Source organism: Colletes gigas, unplaced genomic scaffold, assembly GCF_013123115.1.
Source record: "Colletes gigas isolate AHSC1104 unplaced genomic scaffold, ASM1312311v1 Colletes_gigas_Sc00018, whole genome shotgun sequence".
In the NCBI taxonomy this organism is placed as follows: Eukaryota; Metazoa; Arthropoda; class Insecta; order Hymenoptera; family Colletidae; genus Colletes; species Colletes gigas.
The window spans coordinates 2,474,555-2,495,171 of NW_025106647.1; the positions used below are offsets into that span (position 1 = coordinate 2,474,555).

Sequence of the window (20,617 nt, forward strand, 5' to 3'; positions counted from 1 at the left end):
GTCTTTTCTAACAATTAATGTTTCACGAAGATCGCAGTTTGAACAGCGTTTAATTCGCGACGCGCGATCGCGTCCGCGAAATTTTAGGACGAATTTTACTTTTCGTTGTCCGGTTCGCGACTGGGAACGATTAAAGCGACCGGGGAATCGAGAGTAACAGGATTCGAGCCCGTGGAAAACGTTTAGAATGTTTCAGCATCTTCGAACGAAGGTCTCTCGAAGTGCCTTCTGTGTTCTTTGCTACCCTCTGCCCCGAGCTTGTTGGGCGTGCTTTATTTTCCTTCGCTTTCCGAGTCTCTCGAGCTCATTACGGAACGTTTTGTTTTTCTGCCGCTCCGATCCGTATTTCTCGGTTACTTCTGCAAGACTTACGGGAGTTACGAAACACTCAATGTGCTAAATATTTCCTACCAAACATTTACATCGACGTGGAACGCGTTTCCCGAAACTTTGTATAATCTTGTTTTCAGAATTCGTAGTTGCGGGGATGTTGTTTCGACGCTGGGAGACAGAAGTTGCTGAATACTAGGTTTTTCTTAAATACCTTTAAAAGTATTTTACGTTGCACTGTAGTCCATTCAAAGTTCAGAATTTGTTCGTGAACAATTCTTTGGCTCTTTAATGAAACTCTAAACTATTCTACGAGAGGAAGAAGTTGATCAATGAGTCTGACTTCTTCTAGTATTATCTCCTTCAGTCTTTAGGAAGGGGATTATATTATAATATAAACAACTATTATATTAGCCAACTTCTTATCTCTACATAGTACTTTCCTCACCCGTAGGAATTGAGTATAATTACGTCTATGTGTCTGTATTAAAGTCAGTTGAATAACTGGGATTAGTTACTATAGAACTATATCAAAACTTTTTATTTTGGATACAGTGGCGTATGATTACTCATATAATATTATTTTCCTCCTGTTCAGACTTTATTCGTTGTTATAATAGTCTATGATTACTAATATATCATAGATATAGTCGACTATGATTACTAATATATCATGAGCATAGTAGTCTATGATTACTAATGTATCATGAATATGGCGGTTTATGATTACTAATATATCATAGATATAGTGGTATATGATTACTATCATGAATATAGTAGTTTATGATTACTAATATATCATGGATATAGTCGACTATGATTACTAATATATCATGAGCATAGTAGTCTATGATTATTAATATGTCATGGATATAGTGGTCTATGATTACTAATGTATCATGCACATGGTGGTCTATGATTACTAATATATCATGGATATAGTGGTCTATGATTATTAATATATCATGGATATAGTGGTCTATGATTACTAATATATCATCGATATGGTGGTCTATGATTACTAATATATCATGGATATAGTCGACTATGATTACTAATATATCATGAGCATACTAGTCTATGATTACTAATATATCATGGATATAGTGGTCTATGATTACTAATGTATCATGGACATGGTGGTCTATGATTACTAATATATCATGGATATAGTGGTCTATGATTATAAATATATCATGGATATAGTGGTCTATGATTACTAATATATCATCGATATGGTGGTCTATGATGAGTAATATATCATAGATATAGTGGTCTATGATTATTAATGTATCATGAATACGGGTGTCTATGATTACTAATATATCATGGATATAGTGGTATATGATTACTATCATGGATATAGTAGTTTATGATTACTAATATATCATGGATATAATCGACTATGATTACTAATATATCATGAACATAGTAGTCTTTGATTACTAATATATCATGGATATAGTGGTCTATGATTACTAATATATCGTGAATATAAAAGTAATTATTCCAGTGACATATCAATAAATTAAGAAAGTGTGCAACAAAGAATACTGCAATGCTCCAAGAGTTTAATTCTCTTTTAATCCCATTTAACATAAATTTTGTTTTAAAACCACGTTATAGTAAACTTTAAAGACATGATTTTAAGGACAACCTAACCGACACAAAATACCTTTTGGCACGATATATTTTTTCGTTCGTCCGAACCCGTTGAAAAAAAAGGATTAATTAGCGAAACTCGACGAATAACCTCTGACAAACTTCAGTTCCAAATGGGTTAAAATACTGCGACAGAAAAATCCATTTTTATCGGTTTCAGCTTCGTCGCTTCCAACGGTCACTGTTCCGGAAGATAACATTTTTAGCAGTGATCTTTAAAAATCTCTTAATCGTTGACCCTTTATCTGCCGCGGTTTTATTGATAACATTCTTCTGATTGATGACCTCATCGCGTGCTCTTCTTTTCCCGCAGGTTCTGATAGCAAGGTGTCTGATGTTGATGGACAACCGTATACAACGTTGTTGTACAGCAATGGGCCTGGCTACACACAACCGCGGAATATCTTACGAGAGGCTGGGAAGGATTCCATTCAGGTAAAAAGGCCAGCTCATTTTCTCGTTGCACGGAGATATCTCGTCACTGTTTATTGGATCGGAAAATGATCGAGCGGAAATATCGGGGGCACGTTTAAAAATCCATCACGTTTTTTTCGAGGGTTCATTGCGAAATATTCGATGAAGCTCTTCGGACTTCATATATTCTGCCCTCTCGCCCCCCCACCTCCGCCGCGCCCTTTAGAGGTATGGCACATTTTAACTTCCAACAGGTACGACAATCGTTCTTTCGACCCGATAACTTTTAATCTGGACGAGAAACATTGATCGTTTCATCGCGGATACACGGAATGCAATTTATGCACTCGTAGCACGGGGTCGCAATAGGTTCGAACTAATTTAAGTTCCTGCCACGCTTATTGGTAAAGCGGAAAAGTTTGCGTAAATGTAAAGAGAAGAATTAATGGAAGCTATTTTAAGGAGCTACGTTAATTACCGACAGTGCATACGACGTTAAAAATAAATTAACACGTTCGTCAGAGGTTAATGTTCTCTCTGAAAGTAGAAATTTTATTTAATTACTGGTTAAACAATTTTCTTCGCTGTAATGTCGACGATCACTTATAAGCGACCAGTGGCAAGTGGCAAGCCTTTTCAGTCAATTTTACATAGTCGATGTACCTATTCTGTGATACAGTAGTCCCTCGTTAATGTTAGCTATTTCTTTCCTCAATATTTTGTTTAGGCGAACGTTACAAGCATTATAATTAAGTGTTCGTAGATAGAACTAACCAACCTTCTTCGAAAACGTGAAAAACAGAGTTACTTCCGTCAGCAACACGATCCAGCCTAACAGAGATAAGAGTCGACAATTTTCAGATCATTGTATATTGTAAGGAAACATAGTAAAGGGATATATTTATTTACATGTGTCGATTTTGCTCCGTTAAAAAATATTCTGAGGCAATACTAATGCCCTACTAATGCAATACTAAATTTAAATTTCGTATTCTCGTTTTGAGATCTGATTAAATTCAAATGTGTCTTCTATTGTTGATTTTTATTTTCCTGATACATATTCGTAATTTTGTAGATATTTAAAGTGTTTTAAAAAAGTCTAAAAGAATTCAAATGAAAGCTTTCAGTAAACTGTTTTTCTACTCTAATGGAGGACAATAATAAATAAAATTGTGTAATAAAAATGTATCAAGAAAATAAAAATCTGCAACAGGAGACACATGATTGCCCATGGATCTATTTTGATTTGAATCAAGCCTTAAGACGAGGATACGAAACTTCAATATTCGATTTTAGTATTGCCTCAAAGTATTTTTTAACGTAATAAAATCCACACATGCAAATAAATATCTTCATTATTGAGGACGTTGTTGCGAGTACGAATTCACACACTTACAACCCAAAACTCAATTTGTTCCTGCGATAATACATGAATGACCATACAAGGACCTCACTGAATTGTCTCTAGGCTGGATTCTCAGTGGTTTTACCGCGGCAACAAAATATTAGGTGTACAAATTAATAATCCAAATTATCTTAAGCAGTTATAAAATCAAGTGTAAAGTCAATAGATTTTCCCGCTCTTTTGCGGTCATATAGTGTTGACATATAGCTAGTTAAAACAAAAGATAGTTTAGCGAAAGGCCCAACATAACCTTCAAAAGTATTCAATTCAGAAGAATAAAAAATGACAACAGATAAGATGCATATCCGACACTGCATTCTTTACGAATTCCAACAAGGGAAAAATACTGCTAGAGCATGCGAATCGATTTGGTCCTTTCTCGGTGAAAGTGTTGTATCGTATGATGTGTTCGCATTTTGGTTTAAGCGGTCTAAAAACGGTGATTTGAGTCTAATCGACAAACAACACCTTGGAGGCCCTCGGAAGTGCGACAACGATGATTTGAAACAACTGCTCGCTGAGAATGCGGCACAAACGCAAAAAGAACTTGCAGAATAGTTGGGAGTAATCCAGCAAATGATTTCCAATCGCCTACGTGAGATGGGAAAGATCCAGAAAGAAGGAAAATGGGTTCCGCATGAACTCACTGCAACCAACTAAAATCAACGAGTGGCAGCGTGTCTTTCTCTTCTCAATAAGCAGCATCGAAAGTCTTTCTTGTGGAAAATCGTTACGTGCGATGAGATGTGGATACTCTATGACAATCCGAAACGCAGAAAGTCATGGGTAAATCCCGGCGAAGCATCAACATCGGTTGCAAAACCCAATCGCTTCAGAAAGAAGGTTCTTCTTTGCATTTGATGGGATATCAAGGACGTGGTTCATTAGGGGTTGTTGGAACCGGGTAAAACAGTTACTGCGGTCTGCTACGAACGTCAATTAATCTGCTTGAGTCCAGCATTGGAACGAAAACGTCCGTATACTGGCAAAGGAGAACGTCCAGTGAAATTGTATGAAAACGCCAGGCCACATATTGCTTTCCATACAAAAGACACCATAATGAGTCTTAACTGGGACGTTTTGCAGCACCCGGCGTATTTACCAGACATTGCTCCATCTGATTATCACCTGTTCCTGTCGATGCAACACGCCTTATCCGATATGCACTTCCAATCAGTGGATGAGATCCGAAAATGGCTTGACGAAATTATCGGGCCCAAAAACGTAAAATTTTTCCGAGATGAAATTCATCACCTGCCTGAAAGATGGCTTAAAGTTATAGAAAGTAACGGCGAAGACTTTGATTGAACAATTGAATTTACTTTCTTTTAAAATAAACATTGAATGTGGCTAAAAAACTTGAATTATTCATTTGTACACCTAATAATGAGGGTGGAAATAGGAACAAAGAAAGATAACCAAAATGAAAAAGAAAATCAGGAAGGAAAACTCGAGACAACGGAGAGAAAGTGAAAGGAGAGGTAACAACGTTGAGGCCTGTGCGGGTCTGATCGTCAAATCTGCCTGAAGGATGACCAGGCCCGAAGAAACCCTTACAGAGCAGGACGCGGAGAGAATAGGCAGAAAGTCGTAAATGAGGAAGAAAGTTCAGAGAAGCGAAAGTTGGAAAAATTTGAAATTGTTTATCTTAGGATATGATACGAGGACGTGGTGGTAACGGTCACCACACCATGTTTCGTTACAATATACGCATAAAATAGATACAGGGTGTTCGGCCACTCCTGGGAAAAATTTTAATGGGAGATTCTAGAGGCCAAAATAAGACGAAAATCAAGAATACTAATTTGTTGATGGAGGCATCGTTAAAAATTTATTAATGATTAAAGTTCCGCCTGTACTAAATTTTTTTCTAGAAAGTAGGCAGGATTACGGGGGTAGGTTTATTCACCAAAAATTATTGTAATTGGCTCCCACAACCGAAAATAATTTTTCCAGAACGATTTGAAATTTTTTTTCGCCAAAAAATTTCAACACTCTACCCCGTCGATTTTTCTAAAAAATTCGTTTTTGATTTTTAATAATTCTATTTGACGCCCTACGAAAAAGTTGTCTAATACTTTTTTGTAGGCACCCACGAGCTCTATTTCAGAAAAAAGTTTCATTCAAATATATTCACTATTATAGGAGTTATGGTCGTTTAAAAATTGGACCATTTTTATGGGGGTTTTCTTATTTTGTGGGATTAAGGATCCACTTTTCGAATATTGTTGCGACCTCTAGATATTCTTCGCCTAAATACGCGTTGTTTGCCTTTTGAAACATTAAAATCGTTCAATCCGTTCAGAAGTTATGACGTTTTAAAGATACGCATTTGGAATGACATTTCTGGCCTGAAATTATATTTTCGGTAAGGAATTTTTTTTCTCGAAAGTAAGTAGGATTTCGAGAGCATGTCTATTCACCAAAAATGATTATAATTTACCCCTGCAACCAAAAAGAATTTTTTTAGAACGATTTGAAATTTTTTAATTCTGTCGAAAAATTTCACACCTATTCGAATATTTTTCTGGAAAGTGGGTAAGATTTCTGGGGTAGGTATATGTACCAAAAATTATTGTAATTGATCCCCCCGCAACCGAAAATAATTTTTCCAGAACGATTTGAAATATTTTAATAACTTTTTAATGAAGCCTCAGTCAAGAAATTGATATTCTTGATTTTCGTCTTATTTTGGCCTCTAGAATCTCCCATTAAAATTTTTCCCAGGGGTGGCTGAACATCCACTGTGTAGAATTTACAAATATGTTTTTGACAATTTTTGCATTTCGAGCTATATTTTATAATACTTTACTGATGGTATATAAATCGTACAAAATTCTCCCTCAATATCCGAACATTTTCTATATTCCAGCAGTCCGGCAACTCGCAATTCGCAACCATTATTCCACCCTTTCATCCGCTTTGACTTCCACAGCGGGTCAATCAGCGTCAACTCCGGCCAGATCCTCGGTGGTGTTTCGTCATTATCGTCTTTCTTTCATTCTCCTCCGGACTTGGGCCAGTTCCCTTCCGTTCCGCGATATTAAACGCGTCACCGTGGTCCCCCGGGGCCTTTGACCAGCGCCATTCAATTCTTCGGGAGAAGCGACTCGCGCAACGAGCGACGCAAAGGAGAAAAGGAATATTAAAAACTGCGGAGAGCATGCGAGCAATTATCATTGATCCGTTTTACACGGTGCTCGTTAACGTTTGCCCCGATTCGACCGGGTTTCTTCGTCGGGGAACTCCCTCCTACGCCCCCTCCCCTCCGCCACGCGAGGCGTCGGTTTCTTTGAGCGTCGATTGATCGGCCGCGACGCGGGGGAAAAAAATTCCCGCGTCGAGCTGCGCAGTTATTTGCGTTCGTCAATGTGGAAACGTTCAACGATTCGACGATGGAAATTTGTGCGATCCCACCTTTGCAATTTCCCAAGCAGGTTTCCGTGGAAAGAAGACTCAGCGTCGGTGGAACAAAGGATAACCCAGTTTTGGGTGAGAAAAAAAATCTGAAATTCGTTTTTAGTACACCGACGTAACGGACAAGGAGAAATTTCACGCTCGTTAACACTAAATTTACGAACACTGCACGTATTTTTATTGAAAACCGTTTGTGAAAATTCTGTTTTTCTTTTAATTAGAACATATATATTTATATCTTTATATTGATAAAATTGAACCTAAACTGACGATGAAAATTACACATTTCGATGTCTGGTCACTCTTTTTGAAATATATTTTGCATGAAAAATTAAATATTTGGTTGCCATAGTAATAATTTCTATTTACAGGTTAAATGTTGCATTAGAATGAGTCTAAATAAGATGTCTTTTAAATTATTGTAGTTTATGATTCTTTTAAATGGAGTTTCTGCCTATGTTTTATTTCTATAAAAATATTCATTTGTGTCAGGTATATAGTATTGTTATAAAAAATTCTTAAATAAGAAATGATTGCAGAATTAACATGATCCGAAATTTTTGTTTATATTTTCAAGAAAATCGACTATTTAAAGATGGATGTAGAGTTTTATTTTTGAGAAAATGAGAGCATGTGTCCAAACAATTCAAAACTTGTTTTTACATATTTTAAAAGTTTAAACATTTGTGCATTTCTACAATTCAAAGAAAACAGAGACAGAAATAAATGAACGTCAAAATAATTAAATTCAAGAAATTGTTTAGTACGCAAAATTTTAACATGTAAAGTAATGAAAATAAAAGATTTGAATAAACATTCTCAACGTATTATAAATAGTATGAAAACTAAACTCGAAATAAGGATCAATTAGGAAAGCGTTTTTCGATTAAATTAAATGATTTCCATTAAACGTAGCAATAGTCCGATTAATAGTTTCTTCACACATTTATTTTAAATAGAATTTTTGTATTAACTTAAAATATAAATTTAATAGTCATTACTATACATTTATTTAAATAAATACAAGGTGTTCGGCCACCCCCGGGAAAAATTTTAATGGGGGATTCTAGAGGCCAAAAAAAGACGAAAATCAAAAATACCAATTTGTTGATGGAGGCTTCGTTAAAAAGTTATTAACAATCAAATTCAAGAATTTCGAATCGTTCTGGAAAAATTATTTTCTGTTGCGGGGGTCAATTACAATTATTTTTGGTGAATACACATACCCCCGAAATCCTACGCACTTCCGAGAAAAAAATTCCTTACCGAAAATCTAATTAGGTGTCTAAATTTTTCGACGAAAAAGAAATTTCAAATCGTTCTGGAAAAATTACTTTCGGTTGCGGGGATCAATTAGAATCATTTTTGGTGAATAGATATACCCCCGAAATCCTACCCACTTTCTAGAAAAAAATTCGAGAATTTGTGAAATTTTTCGACGGAAAAAAAGAATTTCAAATCGTTTCGGAAAAAATATTTTCGGTTGCGAGGTGCAATTAAAATCATTTTTGGTGAATAGACATACTCCCGGAATCTTGCGCATTTTCGAGAAAAAAATTCAGTACAGGCGGAACTTTAAACGTTAATAACTTTTTAAGGAAGCCTCCATCAACAAATTGGCATTCTTGATTTTCGTCTTATTTTGGCCTTTAGAATCTTCCATTAAAATTTTTTCCCAGGGGTGGCCGAACACCCTGTATGTACATCGATCATTACTGTAAATTATAACGGGTAGGTTTTGATTAAGACAGACTCAAAATACTGCTAGTAACGTTACGAAAAAAAAAATATAGAGGATAATCAATTCATAAAATTCTCAGATTAGGACTTAAATTAAATTTAAATAATTTAATTTGAATATTGAGAAGAATGAAATGGTATTTGGAAAACTAATAAACTGGGTTTCATCAATTTAAGAAAAAATTGTTTATTATTTTATTATCATCAGTTTTGTTATTTTATTGTAAATATAAATTCCTTAATAAAAGATAATGACAGTTCTACTATACTACTACTGAAAAACTTTCTGAATAAATGTTCCACTATACTGGATAAAATTCTAAATCTCACAAATTTACTGCCGATTTTTAAGAGTCGAAATTGTGAATTACAAAATATCATACATAGGAAAAATTCCTACTAGTCAACACATCCGCGAATGAAAATAAATAATTCTCATAGCTCCGACGTGGTCGTCACACAAAATTCTGTCTACGTTTCCTCTGCAAATATTTTCTCTACAATTTCCGGCAAGCAAAATAACCTGGCGAATTTTATTCTGCGTCGTTCGACTAAAACTGAAATAAAATAATCGGAATCGTTAAAGTCCAGTGTCTCCTCAAAATGAATTTTTGCAACGCAGTAATAACTGTTTAACTATCGCGATCTGATTGGATTTTACGGTTATACGACTGTTGCGCGGAACAATAACAATTTTTACTTCTCGAAGAACGTCGTTTCCGTTCGTTTGTTATACGCGAAGATGGCCGGATACGGAAGAAAGCGCGAGAACGTTGTACTGCGATGATGGATGGCAAGATCGACGGTCCAAGATATTTAAGGTTCTACCCAACGGACAATAACTTCTAGAGATATCGTTTCACCGCGCCATAGATTTCGGGGACAATCGCGGCACCATCGTAAGAGATGTTTCTTTCGTGGGGTTACCAGTTCTTTTTCTTCGACTCGACGCTTTACGACGGCTCCTTAACCTTTTCTATTCTTTCGAGTTATCCATGGTACTGCAGTGTCGCATAATTTACTATTCGAAACGGAAATATTGTAATTTAAAGCAATTTATAATTCACGGCCATTTTCTTTTCGATTCCAAGGTCATCGATATTTTTTTATGGAATACAGTTACTCGTATTCGTCCACTATAATGGTGATTCGCTACAAACGAGGAGAAACTTATTTTTATTGTCTCTCTATAGTGAACAGAACCATCATTTACTCAACGTAAATTATTTTCCCCTTGAGGAGAAATATATTTACAATTTAAATTGTAGGAAACAAAAATTATATAAAATTATATACAGGGTGTTCGGCCACACCTGGGAAAAATTTTAATGGGAGATTCTAGAGGCCAAAATAACACGAAAATCGAGAATACTAATTTGTTGATGGAGGCTTCGTTAAAAAGTTATTAACGTTTAAAGTGCCGACAGTTCTGAATTTTTTTCTCAAAAATGTGCAGGATTTCGGGTGTATGTCCATTGACCAAAAATGATTGTAATTGATCCCGCAATCAAAAATAATTTTTCCAGAACGTTTTGAAATTTTTTAATTTTGTCGAAAAATTTGTTCACCTTTCTGAATTTTTTTCTCGAAAGTGGATAGGATTTCGGGGGTATGTCTAATTACCAAACATGATTGTAATTGACCCCCGCAAGCGAAAATAACTTTTTCAGAACGATTTGAAATTTTTGAATTTAATAAATTTGACGTTTTAACAAAGCGTCAATCAAGAAATTGATATTCTTGATTGTCGTTTTATTTTGACCTCTAGAATCTCTCATTAAAATTTTTCCCAGAAGTGGCTGAACAAACTGTATAATTAATTGGCATATTTATGTCGTTTCAAAATTAGATTCGTGTTGTAAAATAAAAATTAATTTAAAAAAAAATGGAAAGAATAAAAGTTCAACAAAATGGATATTATAAAGAAAGAAAGGAGATAAATGAAACTAAATGGATGGTATGTAAATTGTAGGAAATATATAAAAATGATATAAAACCATATATAAGTAATACAAAATAAAGAGAATTTATAAAACTCATAAATATGTACAAATTGGCATATCTTTACAAAATTGAATTTATGCTGCAAAATAGAAATTAATATAAAGAAAAAATGGAGAGAATAAAAGTTGGACAAAATGCATATTATAAAGAAAGGTAGAAGATAAATGAAAGTAAATAAGAGAATGGAATCACAACTTCTGTATGAAAGTAAATAACTTTGTTAGTGTTCGCCGGTTGGCACGTTTCATATATGTCGTAAAATGTTCACCTTGCAGTAGATTATGAGTTTTGACTTAGTTATGTCTCCATTTTAACTGGCACTTGTCACATAATATTCACACTTTCAATTTTTACACTCATTACATTCTTCACCTAATGAAGAAGAGGTTATACCAGAGGTGTTTATACCATCGAAACATCTAGGTTAATTATTTATCTTAGTTGTATCATACTCTGTTAGGGCGATAAATCAATTTCAAATAAACACTCACTACGGTTTCACGAACATTTATGTGTCATATTAACAGATAGAAATATATAATAGTTTGTAATCGTACTACGACGCGACACGTGAATAAGGCAGGTGATTTTCAAGACGCGTTGACAGAAGGAATGCGCACGGGTCACGCAGGAAGAAACTTGGTGGCGTGATTGGTTCGCGCGCGACCAATAGGATCACGGCGCCAAGATCGCGAGTTTTAAACTCTGTCTAACATTACTTGAAAGTTGCGTAATAATATTTATTTTAAATTGTACCTTTAAATGTTCTAATAATTGTGTTAAATATTTAAATAATTAAATTGTATACCAGTTAATATAAAAAATAAATATATTAGTCATTCAAATAAGTTAAAAACAATCCAAAATAAATTGCAATCAGTTTATTCCTATTGCCTGAAACGTTTTACATTTCCAGATTTTGACTTAAAAATGCTTAATGTCTATCCTAAATTTTATTGTATTCTTTTTATAATATGTAACACTGTTTATACCCATATCCTTTTTTTGTTCCTCATATTTCGTTGTAATTCTTAGCTAGTTTTTAAAATTGCAATCGAAACTCCATGGACATGGGTAATAATAAAGCGTCGTACGAGAAATTTCGCGAGGAACGGGTACCAAATAGGTCGAGGAATTCGAATTTCTCTGGTGCGATCATTCTCGAGGCGTAAGACGAAGTGGAAGCTTCGATAAATCTTACGACATGCCCAGCCTTCAAGGTATGGTTGTACATGTAACGTTAGCCAGCTGGGGAGTCGTGTCATAAATTATGCGAATTCCTCGCGCGAAAAATTGCAAAGAGAAATGGATCTAGGATCTCGAGGATTCAACGGTTGTTCAGCAGTTATTAACAACCGTAGGGATCGGACGAGGTGTTTTACGAAGCGTAAATTAATAAACACGAGATAACCATACCGTTGATAATCAAAGTTACCCATTACTTTTAGCAATTTTTATTTAAATAATTACTTGAAACATTATTATTATTTGAAAAATTTGCATAAATTATTCGAAATAATAAAATTGTTATTTGTAGATTGAAGTAAAAAAATGTATAGTAATTATTCATACTTGGATATGTTGTAATTATTAGTAACGTTTAATTATTTTTAATTATTTGATGTATAGTGCTAAATTCTGTTAATAAACAATAACTATTGAATCAGAAAACATAAGAACAGAAGCTTACTCGAGTACTTATAATAAAAACATAGGTGTAAATACTAAAAATAAAAATTATTTCATTTAAATAAATATTCTTTTTTTTATGATTACATTAAATAAACACGATTTTATAATAACTGGGGCAACTTTAATAAAGTAACGAGAATGAGAATATAGTTCTATTTGTCTTTTTTGCAAACATATTTTCAAAAATGTGGTCAATTTAAAATTGGCCATACGCCAGGCGCCTATGTCATTGATATATAGAATATGCGACCACTACAAGGTCGAATGCAGTTAATAAATAATGAGAATTCTTTTTTTCCAACCACGAGAATGCGGTGAGTATTTTTCCATCGGGACAGGGTGAAAAATATTACTAACGTATTTATGAGTATTTAATTAAATTAATAACTGATTTTGCAATTAATTGTAGAATTCATAATTTTTTCAATTTTTGATTTAGGCTTGCAAAAACAGACTTTAACCTATAGAAATAATAAACTCTTAGCACAAATGAATGTAAATGTCTCATTTCACAAATTATTTCAACTTCTTTTTCTTTCCAGTAATATTTCTAAACGAATCCTTCTACGGAGCTGAATTTAAAATTACTTTTTACAATAGTAAAGTCAGTCAATTGAATAATTCCTCAGATATTGGTAATTAAATTATATTTCTCTTTACTATTGCAAAAAAGACTTGTCAGAAAATGCTAGGTTTTTCCAATGTCAGTGCATTAATGATAATAAGAATATTCAATGGCATACTTAGACTACGATATTTTTCAAGCACGTTCATTGAAACTGACTTAAATCCCTTAAAACCCTTCTCAGATAGGCCAATGTCCTTGTTACAAATACTGTCAAAAATTTCAAAGAAATACCGGGGGTTAAATGTTGAATTAATCAAAACTTTTTAATTAAAAATTTATAATTAAATTAAATTAAAAGTTAATTAAAAGTAACCTGGTTGTTGAATGAATATTAGTAAGTAAATCTGAATTTCTGTTTGGATAATAAAAAATAATTTTCCACAAAATCCCCAACAGAGAACTTATCTAGTTAGAAATTTCAATTTTCGCTTCTGCAGGAATGATCGAAATTCCTGAAGTGTTAAGCAAACGATTGCACGTTAACCGACAATTACTGTAAATGTATTCACCCTCCTCAAAGTTGGACAGTTTGTCATGTTTTCGCAACAGGTCAAATATCTTCGTAATACTTGTGTTTCGGTTTCGCGAAAGGGTTTGCAGCACCTAGCACCATTTTAATCATCCGCGGTAGAAACGAACACGTACACAAGTTTCAACTGTAATTACAATAGTGACAAACAGACTACCACCCTTTGTAAAGCTGAATACATCTACGAACCAATGATAGAAACGTATGGTGACTTGGAACGCTTGGAAATATTTCCAATAATTAATTCCATTGGCAAATAATGAGTCCTCAATGTCTACCTAATATAAAAAATTTGAATTCTATATCAAATTATTTTTGGATACCTTGGTGTTTATAAATATTGTTAGTGGCATGGTATTATTTCTTTCCAAGCATGATGCAAGCACAAAATCATTTATAAATAATAAAAAAAATAAACAAATAGATAAACCTAATTCTACTTGAATAATACGAATTTTGAAAATCGATTTTTTAATCGGTTTTTATTCAACATTATTGATTTAATTTCACTCGAAAGAATCTATATAGAAATTCTGTAACAGAAAATCATAGATTCTTACTAGCAACGACACATTCCAGTTAACGAATACGCTTAATCGTAAAATTCCAACTCCTCAGCAAAAACCGTTATCACACGGTATACAACCTAATCATAAATTTCTCCGGGGCGCAACTCCGTGTAATCACGCGAATCGTTTCCAGAATCGATTAAACTTTTACCCAACACGAGCCATTTCCTCCCACGACTCGCTGCACTCACGGGCAAGAAAGAACTAGGAATACTAATCTGATTTCCATCCGCGAATTCGACTACGGTCAGGCGATATCGTGCCTTGTATTCGACATCAGCGTTCTGTTCCACTGATAGTCGAACCATCGTTCACCGATGTAACGTTCCGGAAACCATGCTCCTCCCGATTGGCGTTAGGTTCTTCTTCCCACCCCCGCAAAGTGAGATTGGGATTGATAAAAAAGGAAAGTACGTATCGTTCTAGGTACTCCAGAGCTAATATCAACAAAACTTTTATCTACATAAATGTATCTGCATTAGTTTAGAAAATTTTGAGGGGGCTGGTGGTGAAATAAAGAACACTCATGAGCTACCCTCAATTATAATGTTTATTAGAGGTTAATCATATAAGTATAATTATGAAATCTCATTTATACTATTGTTCACTGCCAGACAAAAACAGTATAATATTCTGCAAGACTAAAATTTTGGTTTCAGATCATTGTAAACTAGATAACCTAAAATTTGCTTCAATGCTTATTTTTGGAACCTTGCTAAAATTCACAAATTCTATCCAAAATTATTTCCCGCGATATCTCAACTTGAGAATGAATTTTTTTAATTCCATAAATTCTGTCACATGTACAGGGTGTTCGGCCACCCCCGGGAAAAATTTTAATGGGTGATTCTAGAGCCCAAAATAAGACGAAAATCAAGAATATCAATTTCTTGATTGAAAAGCTTCGTTGAAAAGTTATTAAATAAATGAATTAAAAAATTTCAAATCATTCTGAAAAAACTATTTCTGGTTGCAGGGGACAATTATACTCATTTTTGGTGAATAGACACATCCTCAAAATCCTGCGCACTTTCGAGGACAAAATTCGAGTAGGTGCTGAAATTTTTTCTGCGAAATTAAAAAATTTCAAATCGTTCTAAAAAAATTATTTTCCGTTGTGATGATCAATTACAATCATTTTTTGTGAATATGCATACCCCTAAAATCCTACGCACATACGAGAAAAAAAATTCTTTACCGAAACTATATTGTGTGGCCAGAAATGTTTAACTGAAATTTCATGCGCATATATAAAAAATCATAATTCCTGAACGGATTGGAGGATTTTAATGTTTCAAAATGCAAATGACGTGTATTTCGGTGAAGAATATTTAGAAATTCTAACAATGTTGGACATGTTATAAATCGTAGAACATAACCTTTCTCAACCGATTTTTGCGGATAGACTTTACATGATTAAGTTGGCGTGGGACGGAAGAAAGCTTGTTTTCTTTGCGTATCCACACATAAAATAACTGTATTATTTCATCGATAAGAGATTTCGTAATAAAGGCCTCCGATTTCATCGTGTTGTAAATGACTTTCGTCTCACTTTGCACCACGGATGATGCTGGGCGTCTTGCATACACGCCAATTTCAATCCTAGGAATCGCGACGCTACGAGGGCGACGAACTCCATGAAAGTTTTACGCATATTTCTGACGGCATATGCCCGATAAAAATGCCGTTCCTCCCGTGTTTCCTGGAAGCAAAGATTTCTACCCTTCCTGCTCTTAACCCTTTCGTGCTACGGGATGTGCTCTTTCATCCGATCCTCACGTACCGAAGGGATCCTTGTGGAGTTTCAACCGTGCGATAAGAGTACTCGTAAAATTTCCTTTTTTCCTTCCCCCGACGACTGGAAAACGAGATGGAAACAGGGACGCGGTACTGGCTCAGTACAAATCAAAGAAGCGTTTTTGGGACGGTTCGAAAAAAAATTACAATCTAACCAGTCGGTTGGCCGACAGCGAACCGCGCGAAATATCAGCTAGCCGTGAATCATAATTACAAGGTCGAAATTGCACGGCTGCGGCCACTAGCTTCGGTAACGAGGTTGCAGACTGGAATTTCGTCCATGGCGAGGGATCGCGAACCGACTGGAAATTTATGGCGTGATTTATCGGCGCTCCACTTCCGTGATTATCGTTTCGAGCAAATTTCGAGGGGGTTAATTCCGAATCTAAGGAATGCATGCTCACGGGGAGACGAGAAATAAGGAAGTACACGATGTATGAGTTCGCTGACGTCATAGAATTTGGCGATTTCTCACTACACCTACCGCGACCGGTCAAATGACCATTTTTTTAAATCTCGTTTAGAATTTCTAACGCACAATATTATTTTAGCGCCATTTAACTTCACAACTTTTTTTATAGCATATACAATGAATTTTACAATATTCACTTCTATTCTTATTGTTTGTTTTCTGAGAAAAATATGTAATCTGTTTTGCCTACCACGACCGGTCATCTGACCGGTTGCATGATTTATATTTCTTTGTAAAAAATTGGACAAAATTTGGTACCAAATTCTAATTAGTTTCTGATGTAAATAGGAAATATTAGGTCGAGGAAGAAGAAATTCATTATTATTTACTTAGATAGCTGCGGTGATATATTGTGGTCGTTGGAAAAGTGACATTCCGTGCTAAAAACAATTCTTTTACAGTTTTTTGGTCGATCGATTCAGTTGTAAGTTTATAGTGTGTAGAAGATGGAAGTTAGCAAAGAGAAAATTCGGTATATTTTACAATTTTGCTTTAACGAAGGCGAAAATGCAAGCCAGGCGGCTGAAATTGCGAATGGTGTTTATGGTCCCGATAATGTCATAGCCAATGTCTAAAGATCTACTACAAAACAGTTTTAAACCATTTGCGTAAAGCTGCATTCAAAAACAAGCTCGATGTGTCACACGAATTGTTCGATCGAATTTCCATCTGCAAAGTCAAATGGAACGAAATTGAATGGCAACAAATTATAAAATAAAACGATACATATTTGACCCAAGTCGTACAATCCGAACCATGTTAAATAAAGTCTTGAAATAAACGTAAAAATAATGGATTTCTTTTTCTTCAACCTAATATATGTATAGCAAAGACGAAAGAAGAAAATATACAGTTTCCACTGTCTTAGAACAGTTTAACAACGCGTATTAAAAATAGTTAAACTTTGGATGCGTGCAGTTCCAAAACTACTAGTGTTTTTTGCATAACTGAGCCACCATTGGTAGCGACAAAGCTTCCCCTTTGAAATGGTTTTTGATTTTTGTCGATCAGACTTTCCGTTTTCGAGATATCGTAATTTATGTAAAAAGTAATTTTTAAAATTCCGCTCGCCGCCTTAGAAAAGGCTATTAACGGGCATTAAAAATGCTGAAAGTTTAGACGCGTGCAGTTCCGAAACTATTAATGTTTTATTAATTATTGAGGCATTGGTAGAAACGGCAAAGCCTCCTCTTTAAAATGGTTTTTGTTTTTTGTCGAACCTCTTTGTCGCACGTGAGTCGCGACCGAATGACCTAGTTCTGGCGTAGTATTTCCAAGAATTTACTACGTACTGTTTACTATTGTCACGCGCGCGAGTTCATTGATCTCAATGAAACGTAAACAAACGCTTCGGACCCTTATATCTCCGGAACTAGCCACTGCATCGACTTGAAACTAAAATCGCTATATCTCCAGAACTAATAAAGCTATCGACTTGTTCGAAAGCTCGTTTTAAAGGGCATTTCATCCGCTATCCAATGACTATACCAACTACTATTATTTATGCTATCTTCCATGTTTATTTTGTTATTTACTTTGACACTATGCACCCATAGAAGTTTCAGCAATTCCTATCCTATGACCATATCAACTATTATTATTTATGTTGTCTTTTATGTTTATTTTAGCATTTACTTTGACTCTACATACCCAAAGAAGTTTCAGCGATTCCTATTGATAATACGGCTGGTGTGCAATACAACTGGATTATAAATTATTTATTTAATTGAAAATGAATTTAAATTTAACTACAGTGTGTTTGCGTAATTACTAGCCAGCACTTTCTTTTAAATAGTTGTTTTCTCTGGAACTAACTACGGTATCGACTTGGAACAAATTTCGTTTTCAAGGGCGTTTCATTTTTTAACATAAAAGAGAAAGATATCATTCTCTTTCTCTTGAAAGAAAGAAAAAGAAAGACTAGTCATTTGACCGGTCATAGTAGAAATGAGTATATATAAAATGCCGATAGGTTTAGTGTTAAATTTAAGTATGTCCTGTACATTCTATGCTATCAAGTAATTTGGAGGGTCTTAAACCCTTGTACTATTAATATTTGAAGGAAATAAACAACGCGTCCTAAACTCTCCGACAATAACAGTGTTTGGAAGTCCAAACAAAGACTTTCTATTTATCTTATCGATAAATAAACGTTGGAGACAGTATCTTTGCAGAGTCAATGATAGGGTATATCCATTTTGCGTTGCAGACGGCGGGAGTGCCACGAGCATGGGCGACTCACGGCGGAGAGGACGTGCCTGTATTCGCCATAGGTCCGCTGGCGAATGTCTTGTTCTCCGGTAGCATCGACCAGAGCTATATACCACACGCCATCTCGTACGCCTCCTGCTTGGGTCACCACGCGAGCCGCTGCTCCCGAGATTCCACGTCCAGCAACGACACAATGAGCGTCCCGATAAGCTGTCCCTCTGCGGAGCCAAACAGCGCCGCGATATCCAGCGACGTGATGAATGACCAGGCCAGAAATCCACCCACGAAATCCGGCGCGTCTCTCGAAGCGACCGGCTGTCGCGCGCTGACTAGTGTCCTGCTGCCCCTTATCCTCGCCATCCTGCCGTGCCCGTTCGAGGGAAGGAGTTAATGCCCGTTCGGGTCTCTTCCGGTGAATAGTTCCCTGGAACGTTCGACGTACGCCCCCCGAAGAAGCTCCCTGATAATCTTCTCTGACGGGACAACAGGTGATCCTGATGCTCGCGCCACGCAACGGAGATTTTTGGGCCTGAGGAGCCCCAATTCGAGTTGCAAGCTGCGGATTCGGTGCGCAAACTTTCACGTCATCCGTGATCTGACGATCTCGGTGGGGTCAAATAGAGACTGACTGTTAATACCCTAGAGACCTAACGTAAGTGGGAAGTGGGATCCAAAAAGGCTGTTGGGGTTTAAGACTATACTTAGCCACGATACGGGTAGAAATAATTTATCAACGATTCGAAACTTCTGACCTTGACGAAGAGGAACGCCTAATTCTAGCAGACTTCCGGACTATCCAGGGTATCGTTTAGCGCGACTGACGCCCGCCAGGGTTCCACTGTCTCCCATAAGAAGTTAATCCCCAACTGCTGCTTCTTTCAGGGAAGTAGCAACCGTCGATCAGCGTTCAGAGGCCAGCGGATGATCTCGAAGAGGCTGGAAATCACGAATACATTCTGAGGTGCTCAAGACAATTGCATGTTTCGCTGACTCGCTGGCTATTTGTCAACGAGGCGTCTAAGTAGGATTAATGGCAATTCTTGTCTAATTTTACAAAGAATTTAGAACTGCATGGTAAGAGGACTCGTGGCAGTCGGGGAGGAGACAATTTGCGACGATAATGACTATCCCTCGGTGAACTTTGGCGACTTCCAAAGCTCTGCAAGGATCTAAATGAGGTTTACAAGTGGTTCGCGACGAGAATACTTCATGGCCGAGCCCTTAGCAAAGTTTCGATGAACTTGGCGGTTCAATTAAAGGGGCGTTGAGCGAAACAGATATTTGGCGACGTCGAAACAAAGTGTCGCGGGACTTTCTCATTGCACTCGATGTCCGTGGAACTGGAAAATCCCAGTGGAAGTAATCTCGTTCTCGAGTGGTATCGTTCTTTTCTTCGGTTTCGAAAATGTTATTTAAATCGTGTATTGACACGTTAGTAGCTGGCGTAAGTTTAAGTCTGTAGCTGGTTGCAACTGACGTAACTTTACGTCATTTTATATTTGTAGAAACATGATTTTATTATCCGTTATGATTGCAACAATAAATTGATTTCTAGTCAAAATGACCGTATCAACGAAGCTTACTTTGGAACACCTTCATTTTTTAGGCTCAATAATTATGAGTCCTTTGAGATTCATATTGTCATAGGTCATATTTACACTCCTATGTTCTTTATAATCAATATTTGAATTCAAAGTTAATAATTATTTTCAGAACAGAAACAAATTTGAACAGTTCGATATTAATT

At 35.7% G+C, this 20,617-nt stretch overlaps 1 protein-coding gene across 1 annotated transcript in view; it reads left to right on the forward strand.

Moving 5' to 3' along the window:
* Window positions 1–19,261, forward strand: part of LOC122400523 (alkaline phosphatase-like) — a 490,617-nt gene extending 471,356 nt beyond the window's left edge. The window contains exons 9-10 of the mRNA XM_043402045.1: window positions 2,306–2,427; window positions 18,869–19,261. Coding sequence (XP_043257980.1) covers window positions 2,306–2,427; window positions 18,869–19,261 — 515 coding nt within the window. The remainder of the gene's footprint in view (window positions 1–2,305; window positions 2,428–18,868) is intronic.
* Window positions 19,262–20,617: the final 1,356 nt, after the last annotated feature.